We start from the raw sequence: 21,013 nt of genomic DNA, 5'->3' as shown, positions 1-21,013 counted from the left end.
CCTACTCCAATCCTTCATTACTCTTCGACCTTCCTACTCTCCTGCCGCCGTCCCAGACTCGATTCCCGAGATAAGCCCACAGCTTCCCTCTGTGCCACTCTTGGCGTCTTACGAAGGGCCCATCGAGGCACTCGTCGCTGTTGCCTAACAAGCAGCAACCCCAACTGTCCCATCCTACTCTCTCGCGGACTTTCCGGCCCTGCGCACTCACTGGGGGTAAATCTTGCCAATCTCCTCCCCATCCAACTTAATCCCCCCAGAGCTGACCCTGTGGATGCTGGCAGTAGGGCAGCCATCACCGACCCTCTCCGCATCCCACTCCAGAATGTCTGTTCACTTGCAAACAAGGCCCTTGCCATCCAGGAGCTTATCGTGGATGACTGCATCGACATCATGGCCTTGACGGAAACTTGGTTGAGGGGTGATGACACCGTACCCATAAATGAAGCCTCCCCACCTGGCTATGCCTTCCACCACTTGCCCCGCTCAGACTGCCGTGGTGGCGGTGTGGCTCTCATCACCAAATCACACCTTGGTCTGTCCCCCTATTCCTTCGACATCTCACCTTATTCCACCCCTCTCACCTCATTTAAAATTCTCATTCTCTGCCGTCCACCCAAGTGCCATAAAATGTTATTACAGGAAACTTTGGTTTATCCGGGGGTTGTATGTCCGGAAACCTCGATCTAACGGCAGAAATCAGCAGCCGTTTTGGTTAGGTTTTTTTTTCTTCTCCTAGCATTTTTTTTTTTTTTTTTAAACAGTTAGGCTCTGGAAAGCGTCTCTGTAGCTTAGCAACAGCTTCAGAGATGCTTCCAAGGTAGGGGCCGAGTGTTTACAAGCTGTTGCTAAGCAACAGTGTTTGTTGTCAGATACGGAGATGAAAACCTCCGTATCCTTCAACATTAGCGCTGGTCTATCCGGAAGTTGATAGATCGGCAGCAGCTCGGTCCTGTCGGTGCCAGATATCGCGAAGTTTCCTGTACTGAGATATCTTCACTGTTCTCCTCCCTCAGCACCGAACGACTTCTCATCCTCGGTGATTTGAACTTCCATCTCAATTCATTATGCGCTCTCTCCTGAGTTCACTTGCCTCCGATCCTCCCTTAATTTCTCCCTCCATGTGAACTCCCCAACCCATATTCACAGCCACCCCCTTGACCTTGCCATCTCTCGTGGCCTGGATACTCCCATTCTGTCAATTGCAGATAAGGCCATCTCGGATCATTTCCTCGTATCGCTCTCCACCCACATCCCCCTTCCACCTCCCCACCCCAACCCTATTTCCTTCTGTGTCCGCCCCTGTAAAGAAAACTCTCCCAACTCTCTTACAACTGCACTTATGAAATCCCAACTGTCCAGCCTTTGGCCCTCCATTCACCATAACATTTCTGCTGCTACCGACCTGCTCAACCACACCCTCACCATCACCTTTGATGCCCTGGTCCCTACAAAACAATTACCCTCTCTAACCCTGGCCGTTCCACCTGGTACGGCTCTCATCTTCACTCCCTTAGGTCCAAAGGACGCAGACTTGAACGGATATGGCGGACAACTGGTTTAACCAATCACCGCCAGGTCTGACTGGGCCACATAAAGCATTATTGGATCCTGCTCTCGTCTGCCAAAATTGCAGAATCATTCTGGAATGCAAAGATAAACCCCAGCTCCTATTCTCTACTACTAACTGTCTTCTTAAACCCCTCACCCCTGGCTCCTCTACCCTTACCTCTGATAACAAGTGTGAGGAGCTCATGGATTTCTTTGTATCTAAGATTAAGACCATCCGTTCAGCTGCTTCTGCCACTTCCCTTCCTTCCCCTAGCCCACTGGGCCAAACTTCATCTAAGGTTCCCCCGTGCTCTAGCCCTGAACGCTCATCTTTCTCAGGTTTTCTCCGATCTCCCCTCATGACCTCTCTGCGCTCATCTTGTCCAGGAGACCCACCTCCTACTCCCTCGACCCTATTCCCACCAAACTGCTGACCACCCAACTTCCTTTTCTGGCCCCCATGTTAGCTGATTTTGTTAATGGTTCTCTCTCCTCGGGTACTGTCCCCGACTCCCTCAAATCTGCCATCATCACCCCCCTACTCAAAAAACAAACCCTTGATCCCATCATCCTTGCAAACTATTTCCTCCCCAAAGTCCTTGAACGTGTTGTCACCTCCCAAATCCATGCCCATCTTTCTTGCAACTCCATGTTTGAATCCCTCCAATCAGGTTTCCGCCCCTGCCATAGTACTGAAACGGCTCTCATCAAAGTCACAAATGACATCCTTTGTGACTGTGACAAAGGTAAACTATCCCTCCTCGTCCTTCTTGACTTGTCTGCAGCCTTTGGCAGGGTTGACCACTCCATCCTTCTCCAACACCTCTCCACCGTTGTCCAGCTGGGTGGGACTGCACTCGCCTGGTTCCATTCTTATCTATCTAATCGTAGCCAGAAAATCACCTGCAACGGCTTCTCTTCCCACTCCCGCATCGTTACCTCTGGTGTCCCCCAAGGATCTATCCTTGGCCCCCTCCTATTTCTCATCTACATGTTGCCCCTTGGTGACATCATCCGAAAACAGTCAGTTTCCACATGTACGCTGACGACACCCAGCTCTACCTCACTACCTCTTCTCTCGACCCCTCCACAGTCTCTAAATTGTCAGACTGCATGTTTGACATACAGTTCTGGATGAGCAAAAATTTTCTTCAATTAAATGTGGAGAAGACCGAAGTCATTGTTTTCGGTCCCCGCCACAAACTCCGTTCCCTAGCCACCGACTCCACCCCTCTCCCTAACATCTGTCTGAGGCTGAACCGCACTGTTCGCAACCTTGGTGTCATATTTGACCCTGAAATGAGCTTCCGACCACATAACTGCAGCATAACAAAGACAGTCTATTTCCACCTCTGTAACATTGCCCGTCTCCACCCTTGCCTCAGCTCATCCGCTGCTGAAACCCTCATCCATGCCTTTGTTACCTCTAGACTTGACTATTCCAACGCACTCCTGGCTGGCTTCCCACATTCCACCCTCCGTAAACTTGAGGTCATCCAAAATTCAGCTGCCCATGTCCTAACTCGCACCAAGTCCCGTTCACCAATCTCCAGTGCTCGCTGACCTACATTGGCTCCTGGTTAAGCAGCGCCTCGATTTCAAAATTCTCATCCATGTTTTCAAATCCCTCCATGGCCTTACCCCTTCCTATCTCTAATCTCCTTCAGCCCCACAACAGCCCCCCTCACCCCAGGGGTATCTGCCCTCTTCTAATTTAGCCCTCAAGCATCCCTGATTACAATCGCTCAACCATTGGTGGCCGTGCCTTCGGTTGCCTAGGCCCGAAGCTCTGGAATTCCTTGCTTAAACCTCTCCGCCTCGCTACCTCTCTTTCCTCCTTTAAGATGCTCCTTAAAACCTACCCCTTTGACCAAGCTTTTGGTCACCTGCCCTAATTTATCCTTATGTGGCGCGGTGTCAAATTTTTTCTTAAAATACTCCTGTGCAGCACCTTGGGACGTTTTACTACGTTAAAGGGTGCTATATAAATACAAGTTGTTGTTGTGTCACCGCTTAGGTGAGCTAAGAAAACAACACCATCCTAGCCCGTCTGTAGTGTCTCCTAATGTTTCCAGCAGTGTGCAGCAAAGTGACAGATTCAATTACTGTACTCATCACTTGCAGATCCAGAGGTGGAAGGACAGACTGGTAATGTATAACATTATCAGGTGATGGGACACAACCGTCAATACCTCACAGATATGGTTTGTTGATCTGCATCTTCTGTACTTGTGGCAGTTGACAGCTACTTGTTGTCCAACTCAAACCTGAAAAGCTGGGAGCTTTGTAGCCTGTTACATTGCTGGTTTCCCAACCAAAGTCTTTGCTATTTGCATGGAATATATAGAGAGAAAAAAAACGCATTGCTGAAGGTAAGACATACTTTCGCAGCTCTCCTATCTGCTTTTCCAGGCTCAGTTTAGACTCCAGCATGTGATTTATCTCCTGCTTCAGCTGCTTCTCTGACATTTTCAATGAATTGACTTGTTGTGTCTGCATCTTCAAGTCATTTTGAGTTAAACTACGCTTTTGCGTCTCCTGTTCTATCTTCAACGACAAGTTTTTAACCTGCAAAAGAAAATGTTACCATAGATTTTGTACCACACTTGCAGAACCAACACTCGAGTACAAAGCAATCATTTATGATTTCCACCACTTCCAAACTATTCAGTGGATGATTTAACTCGCGTTCAGCAGAATCACATTAGTTACCCATATGGCAGAATCAAACACTCTCAAAATATTTATACAAAGTTGATATTAGAATGAGTGTATTAATGAGAAAATCTGTGCATGCTGTGATTCCAGCACTGACTGTACAGGTTCATGTTAAACAAATTGAATCACCTCCGTTGTTCAGCACCATTCGGTAGCGACACTCACCTCCTCAGTTAATTTCTCCTTCTGCCCGAGCAATTCTTCTATTTTTTGCTGTGCTTGTTTAATATCGCAGTCTAACATTGAACGCTGCTTTTCAGCTTCTAGTAGACGGTTTTCAACTTTTTGCTTTGAACTTCTCTCTTCCTGTAACTTCTTTTCCATCTCTGTTAGAAAAGCAATTTCAAAGAAAGTCATTAGAACAAGTTAAATACACGACATTCATGTAGCCCATGCAGTGGCAGGACATGGGATCTGAGAAAACAATTCCCCGTCCAGAGTTCCAAGGTTTCAACAAAGCTGTCCTACAGTGGGATGCAGCATCACTTCTCCGAAGGAAAAGAGGAAAGAAACTGAGATCAAGTCAACTTACACTATCTTAGTGGCTGGTTTAAGAATAAAACTGGTGAAAACGTGGCAACAGAATTTGTTGCTTCCCTTTGGGTGGGGACTGGTATATGGCATATGTGTTGAAGGACATAAATAAAGGAGGAAAAAAATTACTTGCAAGATGTGTACAAGACAAAGCTACAAATGGAATGCTGCAATTACTGTAACAATGGTTTAACTATTTTCAAAGAGAGATCAAGTTACAGCTACAGCCACTGCAAACATTCAAGCTTGCATAAAAGTTTAAGAGAGAACACATCAGGTAAATTGCGTGGTGTCAAAATGGTGTTAGGCTCGTGTACCTGTACATTCCACCCTTGTTTACTGCCAAAGATTACCTACTGTGGTACAATCTTCCTCATTATTTCTAGAAGTTCACATTTTGACATGCAAGTAGGATTTCCCATTGACTAACTTGGGGAGGAATGGGGGCGGGTTGCTGGGGGAGGTTAATGTGAGACACTGTCCCATCAAATACTTAGCACCACGTGCAGCCACCTTCACAGAAACCCCACAGTGCAGATAGAGGCCATTTCGGCCCATCGAGCCTGCACCGACACATATCCCACCCGATCCCCGTAACCCCTACACCAACACATATCTCACCTTATCCCCGTAACCCCACGTATTTAATCCCCCTAACACCAAGGGTCAATTTATCATAGCCAATCAACCTAACCCGCACATCTTTGGACTGTGGGAGGAAACCGGAGCACCCGGAGGAAACCCACGCAAACACGGGGAGAATGTGCAAACTCCACACAGACAGTCGCCCGAGGCCGGACCTTGGTCAGTTAATACTTCCCCATTCTGACATTTATAAGGCCTTGTTTAGTTACTCAGTTGGGAAGGGAGCATGGAAACCTCTAAAAACACAGCTAGATATCAAAACATGCACCAGAATAAATAGCTTCAAGGCAGAAAGGGAGGAAAATAAGGGTATACCAAAGTACTCGAGAAACTGGGGAGGAGAGCTCTGAAGATGATCAGGCCCAAAATGCAGAATCAAGAGACTTATTTTGACTTTCCAGGTGACAGTGATAATGCTTAGGAAAGGATTTACAGTATATTCATTCAAGAGCTTTAACTTTTCTTGATAAGTTCTGTCTTGCAAGATTTTATGATAGAGATGCACTCCAATGTTCAGTTTGCTAGTCTTCATTGAGAAACTGGTTTACCTTAATTGTTGCTTTGAGATGAACCAAATGCCTAAATGAGCAAAAATTCCCGTTTACAAATATGATAGTGTAGTCAGCTTGAGCCTCCAATTGGACAATGGTCAGACAATTCACAATTAATTCATTCACTACCATTATTTCCAGAAACAGCCTAATTAGCAGTCTGTCGGTAGGAATTCATGTCCTGGTGCAGCAGTTTAAAGGTTCAGTCTATCTTTGTCCACAGTGGAAAGAGTAAGGAAGAAAAGATTTCGTTATATTTGCTTCCAGTCATACTAACCATAGGACACCCTATTTTTGAGATGGGGATCATCAATTTATTATTAATTGCGGCAGAAGAGGGAGGTTCCCTTCATGACTGAAAGATGCCAAGGACCCAGATGAACTGCTCAGCATGCACTGGAGGAGGTGGTCACCAATGTAAAGGTAGAATGCACCATTCATCAGAACTGGCTGCACCATGCCAGAGCTTAACGAGGTCATCAACTTAGGGAAGGTAGGATAACCCACCATAACCTTATATTAAAGATGTGTTACTTAGCATGCCTGGCAAAACGAGTTAGCTCTACTGCACACCTAATTGTGAATGTTTACAATGAATGCCCATTATACAGCAGGGTAGAATTCACAGCAACAAACCACCCCTGTAAAGAGTCCCTTTCCTTGCATCCGTAAATGTGTTTCTAGGAAACAAATCTTTACATGTAATGCAGCTGCATAATGTAATCACACCACGACTGGCTTCATTCATTCTCACCCTCCAAAGCACGAGCTTAGGTACATCCACCCCAGGAAATGTCAGCGCTGAGGTAGAGGAGAATGCACTGAGCAAGACATGGGAGGCCCAAACCAGAGCATGCAACTGACACACACGAGTATTCCTGCATATCCTCTGGACAATCAATATTAGTCAGGTCCTTTTTCCATTTGCAGAAGGGCATAATAGGGAGAACAGTCACATGGGATAAGTAAGCAGAGGATGGGGAAGAGGAGGTCTTCTGGTTTTCTTCTCCTATTCACTCATGCATTGGCATCAAGTCACACACTGAAGCCCAATGCCACATCATTCATTCTACTGAAAGCTAGATCTGAAAGGTTCTCCTAAGGATAGTATTTTTAAAAATATGTTTCTCTTCTCTTTCTCTAACTGTGCCAGAGGAAGCAAAGTGAGAGCCCAGACACATTGAGCAAGCCCGCACCTCAAGCCTGCTGCATCACCCATTCTAATCCTTCAAGCCAGCAGCTCAGGTATATCCACTCCAGGAGAATTTCAGCTCTGAGGTAGAGAAGAGTGCGCTGGGTGAGACATAGTAGGCCCAAACCAGAGCAGACAACTGACTGAACCTTATGCCAAAATGAGTGCTACAAGATTCTAGGAACATAGGAACAGGAGGAGGCCATTCAGCCCCTCGAGCCTATTCCGCCATTCAATGAGATCATGGCTGATCTGCGACCTAACTTTAGATACATGCCTTTGGCCCATATCCCTTAATACCTTTAGTTAACAAAAAGCTATCGATCTCCAATTTAAAATTAACAATTGATCTAGCATCAATTGCCGTTTGATGAAGAGAGCTCCAAACTTCTACCTCCCTTTGTATGTAGAAGTGTTTCCTAACTTCACTCCTGAAAGGTCTGGCTCTAATCTTTAGACTATGCCCCCTAGTCCTGGACTTCCCAACCAGTGGAAATAGTTTCTCTCTATCTACCCTATCTGTTTCCCTTAATATCTTCAAAACTTTGATCAAATCACCCCCCTTAACCTTCTAAGTTCATGGGAGTACAACCCTAATTTGTGTAATCTCTCCTCGTAACTTAATCCTTGAAGTTTAGGTATCATTCTGATAACCCTACGCTGCACTCCCTCCAAAGCCAATATATCCTTCCGACCGTGTGGTGCGCAGAACTGCTCCGGGTGTGGTCTAACCAGGGCTCTGTATAGCTACAGCATAATTTCTACCACTTTGTACTCCAGATATAAAGGCCAGCATTCCATTAGCCTTTTAAATTATTTTCTGCATCTGTTCATGACATTTTGATGATCTCTGTACCTGCACCCCTGAATCTCTTTGGACCTCCACTGTTTTTAGCCTTTCACCATTTAGAAAGTACCCTGTTCGATCCTTTATAGGTCCAAAGTGGATGACCTCAGATTTGCCTACATTGAAATCCATTTGCCACAGTTTTGCCCATTCACTTAATCTGTCAATATCCCTTTGTAATTTTATGCTTCCATCTACACTGCCCACAATGCCGCCTATCTTTGTGTCATCGGCAATTTGGATAGATGACTTTCTATCCCATCATCTAAGTTGTTAATAAATACTGTGAATAGTTGAGGCCCCAACACAGATCCCTGCGGGACACCACTAGTAACATCCTGCCAATTAGAGTACCTGCCCATTATCCCTACTCTCTGTCTCCTGTCGCTCAGCCAATTTCCTAACCAGGTCAGTAACTTGCCCTCAATTCTGTGGGCTTCTGCTTTAGTTTAACAGTCTCTTATGTGGGAATTTATCAAATGCCTTCTGGAAGTCCATATAAATAACATCCATAGACATTCCCCTGTCCACTACTTTAGCCACCTCCTCAAAAAATTCAATCAGGTTAGTCAGGCATGATTTCACAAATCCATGCTAGTTCTCTCTGAAGAACTAAACTCAAAATCAAAGGCACCCACAGATTGAAAAATCCTGACATCAATTTTCTCAGAGAAATTCAAATCTCAGGTGGGAGCAATCGGAGAAAGAAAGGACTGTACTTCTTATCTGCCCGTCAAAAAGGTTAGGGCCAACTATACTGCCTCAAACACAAGTGACTTCCCTTAGCAATTTTATAACTAACCTTTCATGGCTTCTGATTTTGCTTCTTCTATAGACTCATAGATCTTATTTTTGTCTGCTAGCCGTGCCTTGGTAGCTTTGTGCTCGGCTTCTTCCTGCTCCAGACGCTGCTGTAATACTTTCTGCTTGTATGTCATGTCTATTTCCATGTTATTCTTCTCCTGCATATAAATTACAGAGAAAGAGTCAGGATGATGCAGAAAACAAGCTCATGAAAGGTACAAATGAAAACTACTACAGTGCAATACTACACAGGTAAGAGCAACAGATAAAATCATATACAATATATATTGGCATACACATGCACAACAGTGGCACATATCTTATTCAAACATCTATGTTAAAAGCACTATAGAAATACAAATGGTTTCTGATAAGTCAATATCTAAGTGAACTATTATATGGACTGTTGCTGTAGAGTCATGTATCTGCAAAAATAGTGATTCTCAGGGCAGAATTCGGTCAGTTAATTTTACTTAAAAAGGAATGAATGCACCTGAAAAAAAAAAAGGTCTGGGATTAAGATATTTAATTCCAAAAGAAAAACTGCCCCACCTTTTCCAAGTCAGTTAGTTTATCTTGTAGCTGCCTTTTCTCCATTTCAGTTTTAGCCAGTGAGCTCTTACTGTTTTTCAGTTCATCTCCAAGCGACAAAATCCGACCTGTAAATAACTCGGATTAGTAAAATCTAATAAAATGTTGATGCACCAGCAAAATGAAAGAAGTACCCCAGGGAACAATAATTGCTTCGAATCTAAATTCTCATTTCAGGTTTGATAATTTTGTACCCTTATCCTCTGCTTCTCGGTTTAAAAAGGATAAATTCAATAACCTGCTTGTAACTGTATTACCAATGTTGCTCAACATTTTAAAGATCTGCATTGTGCCTTCTCAGTGTATTTTTTCCTTTAATGAAAACAATTTCTGTTCCGAGTGTCTTTTCACAACTTAAGAGCATTTATGCTATTCTTGATCTCTTGATTCAGTGCCTGTAGTTTTGAGCTTGCTACCTTTCTTAGGGAATTTTTTCCCCCCATTTGAATGTGGTGGACAACTTTATGATTAAAAGTCCTTGCAAAGACAAGTGAACCTCTAAACTAGGATCCGCCAAAGCAGTGGAAATTGCTTTTCAATGACTTACAAAAAATGTTCAGTGGAAGGTTTTGCATTAATTTTCTTCCCCAAATCAGAAGGTTGTGGGTTCGAGCCCCACTCTCGGGCTTGAGCATATAACCTAGGCTGACGTCCAGTGTAGTACTGAGGGAGTGTCAGTGGTGCTGCCCGGTCTGCTAGCTGTGATGGTTCGGATGGATGTTAACGATTCCGTGACACCTTTTGAAGAAGGGCAGCGAGCTCTCTGTTGTCCCAGTCAACAACCTCCCTCATCCAGCACCACGAGAAAGAGATTAACTGGCCATTCAACTCATTTGCAGTTCTTAGCACCCTGCTACACGGATTGGCCACCATGTCTTGCTACATAATAATGATGACATTTTGAAAAATTAGTCCATTGGATGTGAAGCACTTAAAGACATCCAGAGAACGCGACAATGTGTCAAATAAAGGCAAGTTCGTTCGCTCTTCTGCCTAGTCATTTATTATAACTCATATGCACAAGTGAGTCGTGCATCCTCTTAAAGGGGCCACGCGGCGCCAAAAGAAATTACAGGGAACATTGTCCATCACTGCTGTCTTTGCTGACCTACACTGGCTTCCGGTCAACCGACCCCTCCAATTTAAAACTCTCATCCTCACGTTCAAATCCGTTCATGTTCTCACCCCTCCCAATCTCCAACCTCCTTCAACTGTGCATTGGGTAGAACTCTCCGTTCCTCTGTGCTCTCTTGTGCATCCTTCCCCTTTGCCCTACCATTGGTGGCCATGCCCTCAGCCATTTAGGCCCACCCTCTGGAATTTTCTCCCGAAAACCCTCCATCTCGCGACCTCCTTCAAGACCCTCCTTAAAACTTACTTCTTTGACCAAGATTTGGGTCATTCCGCCCAGTATTTTCTTTGTTGGCTCAGTATCCATTTTTTTCTGCTCCTGCTCCTGAAGAGCCTTGGAATGGTTTTCTACATTATACATTAATGGCATTATATAAATGCACATTGTTTTTGTTATTATGACTACATATGTGCAGCAGACAGCCAAGCTGCCCGACTGTTGCTCAAAACAATGACAGGACACAAGTCCTTTGCTAGAATTTGATGTACAGGAAACTTTCTGGTATCCGGCACTGACGGGACCGAGCTGTTGCCATTCCATCAAAACTGCCGGAGAAACCAGCGCTAATGTTAAAACATACGGAGCTTCTGAGCTCCGTGTGAAGCAACAAACCCTGTTGCTTAGCAACAGCTTCAAAACAGTCGGCGTAGCTTGCAAGCGTCTCTGTAGCTAAGCAACAGCTTCAGCTAGACCTTGCAGAGCCACGACTGGAGAAAAAAAGCAACGAGAAGTAAAAAAACTTATCTGAACCGACTCCTGAATTTTGCCAGTGGATAGAGCTTTCCGGACATTTAACTCCGGTTAAATGAAAGTTTCCTGTACAGTGGAGTCCTGATCTCAGCTGTCTCGAGGTGCTGCACAGTGCAGCCAACCACTTCCAGACAGGATAAGATGAATCGACCTGCTCTACTTCCATAGAACTCAGAACTGATTATAGACTGATACTTGCAAATCACTGGCCAGGTCACCTGCTCATCCCTCCAAACAAGGAATGGGAGATAATGTCATGCAGAGTTGCAGAGAGGAATAAATTTAAACATCTTTACTCAGTATTCAAACGAAGGATGTCTTGAGAAACTTATCCTTTTGTTAGTCTCACCTGGGCAAAGCTTTCTATAAATATGGCAAATGATAGACATTTCTAAAAAGGGAACTGATGTAGGTTGAAACAGCGGATGCGTTAGTCAAAATGTGTCTGTGGGGAATGTTAACCTGGGATAAAAACAAAATAGATTATGGCAAGAGGACAGCTAGACATCTGGTGTAGAAAAAAGCCCTACAAGAATTGTGACCCAACTTTAAGGCAGATAGGGCATCTATCAAACATTATATTCTATCATAGTTTGAAGATGCAAAGTGATATGAGCTGTGAATTTCTGAACAGTTTTGTGTTCAAGGGACACTGATTCTAACTTGACTCAAGAATTTTAAGAAATTTAATTTATTTGAATGGAAATAGTTATAGAATAACTTCACCAACTGTCTTGGCTTCACAGAAGAATGGATGCTTGGGAAATGTCCTGGAAGTCTGCTAGCAACTGTGAAACTGTTTCCCCACAAGAGTAGATTTGAGAGGAGAGAGAGAGTTGGGGAGGAAGAAAACCAAACATTCTATATTGAATGCCTTGTAATAATTCAAAATGTATGTAACAAAATTCTGGAAGCTAAAGTCCAGTACTTTCAGAATAGTGATGTAATTCTAACTTTAAGCATGATGATACAGGAAACTTTGTGCTATCCGGCACCCACGGGACCGAGCTGCTGCCGTTGCCTCAAAACTGCCGTACTCTCCAGAGTTAATGTTGAGAGATACGGAGATTCTTATCTCCGTATTTGACAACAAACACTGCTGCTTAGCAACAGCTTCTAAACACTCGGGTGTGGCCTGCAAGCCTCTGTAGCTGAAGCTGTTGCTATAGCTACAGACCTTGCACAGCTTGACTGTTCAAACAAAGCAAAAAAAACAAAAAAAACGAATAAAAAACGGCTGCTGATTTTTGCCGGTGGCTCCAGATTGCCGGATAGCTCACCTCCGGATAGCGCAAAGTTTCCTGTATCTTGGTTACCACATGCGCGGTTGAAAGTCCCAAGTGCCCTACAAGAAATTTCAAGTTTCAGCCACATTGTACAACCAAAGAAAAGTAACAGTCACACCTGTCTCAGTCATCTATGGGGTAAAGGATTCATTTGGTAAGAGTTCTCCCAAGTTATTTTTTAAGAAGAAGAATTAGAGATAGTAACTGAAGCTGGCTTTTTGACTTTTTTATCATACCTTGTAAATCACTGATAATCTCAGAACCATGAGAGCGATCTCTTCGTTCAGCTTCTAGTGCTAACTGTAAACTTATGTAGTCCTTTTCAAGTTTGAGCTTGGCATTATCCAGTGCAGCATTTTTGTCTTGCAATTCTCTGTTGTTAGTCTCCAGCTGTCCTAATTGCTTTGATAATTCTGTTTGGTTCTTTCGTAATCTCGCTGCCGTCTCAGATTCAGTCCTCAGTAAGGCGTTCGCTTCATCCAACTAGTTTTCATAGATAAAAAATATACATAGTAAATGATCAAATATAGCCTGTAACTGAATACATCTTCCATACCTCACTACCTTGGTTTGGGGTGGGGGTGAAATGGATACCAAATATCTTGTGTAAAAACAGTTGTCACAGTTCATCTGGCTATACATATTTATTATACACAGAGAATACATAAATTTATAAAGGAAAAGTTTTAAAGTAAAACTCAGGAGTTGGATTGTACAACAGTGCTTAATAAAGGATGACACTAGAGGGTGCTCTACGATGGATTTTCCCATCTACAAGGGTGTGGAAGATTGGTATAGTTGTTAAGTGAAATTAAATGGAGCTCGCTTTTAGACACTGATCTGCAAATCAAACAAAATTTTCCCAATCATAGAAATTTACAGCACAGAAGGAGGCCATTCGGCCCATCGTGTCCACGTCGGCCGACAAAGAGCTCTCCACCCTAATCCTAATTTCCAGCACTTGGTCCGTAGCCCTGTAGGTTACGGCACTTCAAGTGCATATCCAAGTACTTTTTAAATGTGATGAGGGTTTCTGCCTCTACCACCCTTTCAGGCAGAGAGTTCCAGACCCCCACCACCCTCTGGGTGAAAAACATTTCTCCTCAAATCCCCCCTAAACCTCCAACCAATTACTTTAAATCTATGCCCCCTGGTTATTGACCTCTCTACTAAGGGAAATAGGTCCTTCCTATCCACTCTATCTAGGCCCCTCATAATTTTATACACCTCTATTATGTCTCCCCTCAGCCTCCTCTGTTCCAAAGAAAACTCCAGACTGTCCAATCTTTTCTCGTAGCTAAAATTCCCCAGCCCAAGCAACATCCTCGTAAATCTCCTCTGTACCCCCTCTCGTGCAATCACATCTTTCCTGTAATGTGGTGACCAGAACTGCACGCAGTATTCTAGCTGCGGCCTAACTAGTGTTTTATACAGTTCAAGCATAATCTTCCTGCTCTTGTATTCTATGCCTCAGCTAATAAAGGCAAGTATCCTGTATGCCTTCTTAACCACCTTACCTACCTGTCCTGCTACCTTCAGGGATCGGTGGACATACATTCCCAGGTCCCTCTGATCCTCTGCAGTGTCCTACCATTTATTGTGTATTCCCTCGCCTTGTCAGCCTTCCCCAAATGCACAAATTAAAACTGCAATGTGAGTGTTCAGACAACATAAAACGGCTGACTCAGTTCAAATAACGTGCCAACATTCACTGTCAAGGCTCATATGTGAAAGATGATCACTTGGACAAGGTACCAGAGGGAAATCAGCATCAGAAACTGCACATTAGCAAGAAGTCAACCACCTCAGGAGGACAGGAGAAAATTTGCTACCAAAAAAAATTATAGCACAGGTTGCAAAGAGAATAATAAAGATGACTTGGGAGACCAAACTTAAAAGAAACTAACACCATTGAACAATCTTGATCCTAAAAACCAAGATTCAAATTTGCCCTGTGCACGTAGCTGCCAAACACCTCGCTGCGAATTTTTATTTTCAGCATTTTTAACAAGACGACATCTGATTGCTGGCATGTTGATTTTGTTAGTTAAGTAAAATGTCAAACTTCAAAGCTGCCATATTTTTTTTATTTTTTATAAATAAGTCAATGTAATGTTTGAAGTTGACATTTTAATTAGCCAGCACAGTCCACACTGTGTTGGTATTTCCTCATTAAAAAAATGAGGAATTTGCCAAGCAAGTGGAAATCTGTTCATGAAAATTAATGCTGCAGATATTGTCCAGTTTTTGCTGCTAGCAAGCATGGGCTGCTTCATTATCTGAGGAACTGCGAATGGAGTCGAGCACTATACAATCCTCAGCAATGATGGAGCAAGGGTCACTGATCAAACAACTGAAGATAGTTTAGCCTGACACGTTGCCCTGAGGAACTCTTGCAGCAATGTCCTGGGGCTGAAATGATTGGTCTCCAATGACCACAACCATCTTCCTTTTTGCCAGGTATGACTCCAGCCACTGAAGAGTTTCCTCCCTGATCCCAGTTGACTTCAGTTTTACTAGGGTTCCTTGGTGCCACACGCGGTCACATACCTTGATTTCAAGGACAATCACTCTCATCTCACCTCTGGAATTCATCTCCTGTTTGGACTCAGGCTGTAATTAGGTCTGGAGCCAAGCAATGTCCCTCTAACAAAAAAGATTTTTGAGCACGGTACCTTTAAATTTGTTGTGTGGCTGTGCACGCACAGTACTTTAGAGGGAACAGCTTGTGAGTGGCTTGCGCGGTATCTTCCCGATTGCTGTGCGGCCGCGCGCAGCTTAGAGGGAACATTGAAGCCAAGGTGTTCTGGTGGAACCCAAACTGAGCATTGGTTAGCAGGTTATTGATGAGTAAGTGCTGCTTGAAAGGATTGCAGATGACAAATGTGCTGATGATTGGGAGTAGGCTGGTGGGGCAGTAATTGGCCAGGTTGGATTTATCCTGCTTTTTGTGGACAGGACATACCTGGGCATTTTTCCACAGCCAAGTAGATGCCAGTGTTGTAGCTGTACTGGAACAGCTTAGCTAGTTCTGGAGCACAGATCTTCTTCACTATAGCCGGGATGTTGTCAGGGACTGTAGCCTTTGCTGTGTCCAGTGCACTCAGCTGTTGCTTGCCGTCATGTGGAGTGAATCAAATGGCTGAAGACTGGCTTCTGTGATGGTGGGGACCTCAGGAGGAGGCCGAGAAGGATCATCCACGCAGCACTTCTGGCTGAAGATGGTTACGAACACTTCAACTTTGTCTTATGCACTCACATGCTAGACTCTGCCATCATTGAGGATGTTCATGAAGCCTCCTCCTTCCGTTAGTTGTTTCATTGTCACCACCATTCATGACTGGATGTGGCAGAACTGCAGAGCTTTGACCTGATCCGTTGGTTGTGGCATAAATAAAGCTGAACAGGCTGGCAGGAGCATTTTAGCCCAGGGAAGTAATAAATAGGCAATGAGAACCTTTAAAGTTCCATTTTCTTTATTGAAATGAAACAAAAAAAACAATTCTGCTTCAAGTAAGTCAATAAGATTTTGTTATAATTCACCAGAAGTGCCAGTGGGGACAAAAATGGAAACTGTCTAGCTGCCAATTCCTGATGTTCAGAAACCTTACTAAGTCATAAATAGGTCAAACAATGCATCTTCAGACAGGTATTGCAAATAGTCAGTGTAAGTACTTCAGTTCCATTGTCTTTCACAAAATTACTTCAAAAAAAGTAGTACAACTAACCTGTCTCTGTAATTGAGCCATTTTCTCATTTGAGATTTGAGAGTTCTGATTCCTTTTCTTCAGATCTTCAAGTTGGTCCTTCAGGCTATTAACTGTGAAGCACAATTTTGTTATAAGTACCTAATAAAATTACATATATTCCAGCTACACAATCATCTGAAAAGCAAGTGATGGACACACAAACATTTTGCTCTTCTGTATAACACCAGTATGTAACTTTCGAATATACATTAATTTTAAGTGCCAATATAGAAAGAGGGCTTTTTGTATTGTTCCAACAGAAATTTCAGCAATTCAAGCTGTTCTACAAACTATTCTGTATGGTCTTGCATTCTACGGTAGAGTGTTTCCGGATTCCTCAGAATTTGAGAATGTCCCTCCTCACACCCCAAGAAACTAACAAACCTCACTTTACAAGATAGTCAACAAGGTAAAAGACAGTAAACAAAAGCTTCAGGAAAGGAATCTGGACATCAATTCATGCTCTTTAACTGGTCAACAATTTGGGAATTTTCAGCGAGCAGTGCACAGATGGGGTTAATTCAACTGAAGATCTTCCACAGATTCGATTACACTCCAATAGCTAAACTGAGTATTGGCACTGAGAAGCCAAAGGTGGTACAGGAAACTTTGGTTTATCCGGAGGTTGTATGTCCGGAAACCTCGATCTACCGGCAGAAATCAGGAGCCGTTTGGTTAGGTTTTTTTTCTTCTCGTGGCTTTGTTTTCCACAATCGGGCTCTGGAAAGTCTCTGAAGCTGTTGCTAAGCTAGAGAGACGCTTCCAAGGTATGGGCTGACTGTTTACAAGCTGTTGCTAAGCAACAGTGTTTGTTGTCAGATACGGAGATGAAAACCTCCGTATGCTTCAACATTAACTTTGTATGTCCGGCAGTTTTGATAGATCGGCAACAGCTCGGTCCCGTCGGTGCCGGATATAACAAAGTTTCCTGTACTCTCTTGTACGTACTGTGGCACTGTCCGAAAATCTCCCTCGCTGGGATGTGGTAGTGTGCACCTTACCAAAGGCTGATAGGGTAGACATTAATTGTGATTCTAAAATATGTTTATTGAGATTGTTGGAAGTTAAAGCTCTAGTGTTCACAAAATGATTGCCATACCATGCTACTAATGTTGCTGACAATCAAAAACAGCCACCTATATGCTCCTATTCATGAATCCAGTCTCAAATAACATGAATACGGAAAGCCTAGTGTTCTACAGAGCAAGACTCTACCATCAAGAGCTTGGCTCAATGACAGCACTCTTGCCTTTGAGTCAGAAGGTATCACTCCAGATACTTAAGCAAAGTTTAAATTGACATTTCAGTTCAGTACTGAGGGAAAACTGCACTGTCAAAGGTGCTGTCTTGCGAATGAGACGTTAAATTGAGGGCCCAACTGCCTCCTCAGGTGGATGTAAAAGATCCCATGACTCTATTCAAGGACGAGCAAGGGATATAGGATCAGAAGCAGGCCATTCATCCCCTTGAGCCTCTTCCGCCATTCAATTAGATAATGACTGATCTGTATCACAACTCCATTTACCCGCCTTTGTTCCATTTCCTTAATACCCTTACCCATCAAAAATCTATCGATTTCAGTTCTGAAAATTTTAATTGACCCAGCACCCACAGCCTTTTGGGGAACAAGCTCCAGATTTCCACTGCTTCCTGATTTTACTCCTCAATGGCTCGGCTCTAATTTTAAAGTGATGACCATCAGAGGAAATCGTTTCTCTGTATCTAACCTACTGAATTTTTTTATCATTTTCAACACCGTGATTAGATCACTCCTCAACCTTCTAATCATCAAGGGAATACAAGCCAAGTTTATGCAACCTGTCCTCATAATTTAACCCTTTAAGCCTTGGATCTTTGGAATTCTCCACCCTAGAGGGCTGTGGATGCTCAGGCGCTGAGTATATTCAAGGCTGAGATTGATGGATTTTTGTACTCTAAGGGAATCATGGGATATGGGGATCAGGCAGGAAAGTGGATCTTATTGAACGGCAGTGCAGGCTCGAGGGGTCATATGGCCTATTCCTGCTCCTAATTCTCATGTTCTTATTTTCTCTATAAATGCAAGGTCTTTCTTTCTTGGGAGGACAAAGCTGAGGTGCAGAGGTTTTTTTTTAAAATTTGTTTTCGAGATGTAGATGACAATGGCATGGCGGTATTATTTTGCTCTGAGGTGGTGGTTAAGGTAATCCTTATTGTTATGTTGCTCCCACAATGGTGTTAGGTAGGCAATTCCAGCATGTTGACACAGCGACGATGAAGAAACGGCAGTATACATCCAAGTCAGGATGGTGTGAGACTTCGAAGGGATCTTGTGGATGACTGTATTTCAATTATTTTGCTGCACTTGGTGGTAGAGGTCACAGGGCTGACAGCTGCTGTCAAAGTAAGCTTGGTGATTTGCTATCGTGTATTCTGCAGTATATACTGTAGCCATGGTGCGCCAGTGACAGAGGGGTTGATACTGAATCCTGTGGCAGGAGTGAAAATCAAGTGGACTGCTCTGTTCTGGATGGTATCAATATTCCTGAGCAAACTTGTATCTGACTCATCCAGGCAAATGGTGAGCATTCCATAGATGGTGGGGAACCTTTGAGGGGTCAGGAGGTGAGCCACTTTGCAGAGAACCCAGCCTCTACACTGTTTTAGTAGCCATGATGTTGATGTGGCCGGTCCAGTTCTGCTACTGGTCAATGGTGTTAATGTTAGGTGGGGCTCAGCGATCATGCTGCCATTGAAGGCTAGGGGCAGGTGGTTGGGCCTTTTCTTTGTTGGAGGTGGCCACTACCTAACACTATGTGACCTGAATGTTACCTGCCACTTGTCAGCCCAATATCAGAGGGCTTAAAAATGGAATAGTCAGCGAGAAGCCTTGCATGTGGCATTATAATGGCAGCGAGGTCATTGATGAAGCAACTGAAGATGATTGGGCCAAGAACAATTCCCTGAACAACTCCTGTAGCAATATTCTTGGGTTGTAGTGACTGGTTTCCAACAGACACTGCCATCTTCTTTTGTCTCAGCTATGGCTCTAGCCACTGAAGGGTTTTCCCCCGACCCTCACTGAACTAGATTTTACGAGGGCTTCTTAGTGCCATACAATCAACTGCTGATGTCAAGGGTAGCTATTCTCACCTCTGTTACACTGTGGAGGGGGCGGGGGGGGGGGGGGGGGGGGGGGAGGAAAGAGACAGATAGCTGTCTGTGAGCTGTTTAGGAGCCAACCCTCCTCCTAGGTCACAGAACTTAGGGGGGCTACGGATGGAACAGAGCACCTGTGTTATATACACCGGATAGACAATTCGGCCGAATGGACTTTCTCTGTGCTGTAGGTTCTATGTTATGCCCCTGACTGCAGAGATAGTGGGTGCATTGGTTGTGATCTTCCAAAACAGAGTCAGGATAAATAGGTAATTTTCTGGTTGGCAGGCTGTAACTAGTGGGGTGTCGCAAGGATCAGTGTTGGGCCTCAGCTATTTACAATCTATATTATTGGCTTAGATGAAGGGACCGAGTGTAATGTATCCAAGTTTGCTGATGATACAAAGCTAGGTGGGAAAATAAGTTGTGAGGAGAACACAAAGAGCCTGCAAAGGGATATAGAGAGGTTAAGTGAGTGGGCAATAAGGTGGCAGATGGAGTATAATGTGGGGAAATGTGAGGTTGTTCACTTTGGTAGGAAGAATAGAAAGAGTACTTTTTAAATGGTGAGAAACTATTAAATGTTGGTGTTCGGAGAGATTTAGGTGTCCTCGTGCAGGAAACACAAAGAGTTAGGATGTAGGTACAGCAAGCAATTAGGAAGGCAAATGGCATGTTAGTCTTTATTGCAAGGGGGTTAGAGTATAAGAGTAAGGAAGTCTCACTACAATTGTGCAGGGCCTTGGTGAGACCACACCTGGAGTACTGTACACAGTTTTGGTCTCCTTATCAAAGGAAGGATATACTTGCCTCAGAGGCAGAGCAATGAAGGTTCACTAGATTGATTCCTGGGATGAGAGGACTGTCCTATGAGGAGAGATTGAGTAGATTGGGCCGATACTCTCTGGGGTTTAGAAGAATGAGAGGTGATCTCATTGAAACATACAAGATTCTGAGGAGAATTGACAAAGTACAGGAAACCTTGGTTTATCCGGAGGTTGTATGTCCGGAATACTCGATCGAACGGCAAAAATCAGGAGCCGTTTTCTATAAGTTTTTTTAGATCTCGTTCTTTTTTTTTCCCCAGTCAGCCACTGCAAGGTCTGTAGCTATAGCAACAGCTTCAGCTACAGACGCTTGCAGCTGCAGCCGACTCTTTAGAAGCTGTTGCTAAGCAACAGTGTTTGTTGTCAGATACGGAGATGAAAACCTCCGTCTGCTTCAACATTAACTTTGTATGTCCGACAGTTTTGATAGATCGGCAACACGCCAGTCCCGTCAGTGCCGGATATCACAAAGTTTCCTGTAGATGCTGAGAGATTATTTCCCCTGGCTGGAGAGTCTGGAACTAGGGGGCATAGTCTCAGGATAAGGGGTTGGCCATTTAAGACTGAGATGAGGAGGAATTTCTTCACTCAGAGGGTTGTGAATCTTTGGAATTCTCTGCCCCAGAGGGCTGTGGAGGCTGAGTCGTTGAGTATATGCAAGGCTGAGACAGATAGATTTTTGGACTCTAGAGGAATCA

At 43.9% G+C, this 21,013-nt stretch overlaps 1 protein-coding gene across 7 annotated transcripts in view; it reads right to left on the bottom strand.

Annotated features, from left to right (window-relative positions):
• Positions 1 to 21,013, bottom strand: part of rock2a (rho-associated, coiled-coil containing protein kinase 2a) — a 220,863-nt gene that overhangs the window by 56,014 nt on the left and 143,836 nt on the right. For all 7 annotated transcript variants that reach the window (XM_085996310.1, XM_085996308.1, XM_085996305.1 and 4 more), the window contains exons 14-19: positions 16,330 to 16,421; positions 12,838 to 13,084; positions 9,395 to 9,501; positions 8,841 to 9,000; positions 4,435 to 4,595; positions 3,935 to 4,119 (exon numbers count right to left, since the gene is read on the bottom strand). In XM_085996310.1, coding sequence (XP_085852436.1) covers positions 3,935 to 4,119; positions 4,435 to 4,595; positions 8,841 to 9,000; positions 9,395 to 9,501; positions 12,838 to 13,084; positions 16,330 to 16,421 — 952 coding nt within the window. The remainder of the gene's footprint in view (positions 1 to 3,934; positions 4,120 to 4,434; positions 4,596 to 8,840; positions 9,001 to 9,394; positions 9,502 to 12,837; positions 13,085 to 16,329; positions 16,422 to 21,013) is intronic.

The sequence above is a fragment of the Somniosus microcephalus genome, chromosome 9 (assembly GCF_052327205.1).
Source record: "Somniosus microcephalus isolate GS21.2 chromosome 9, FLI_Smic_1.0, whole genome shotgun sequence".
In the NCBI taxonomy this organism is placed as follows: domain Eukaryota; kingdom Metazoa; phylum Chordata; class Chondrichthyes; order Squaliformes; family Somniosidae; genus Somniosus; species Somniosus microcephalus.
Note: the sequence above shows the minus strand (reverse complement) of the source record. Positions and strands in the feature narration are given on the sequence as shown.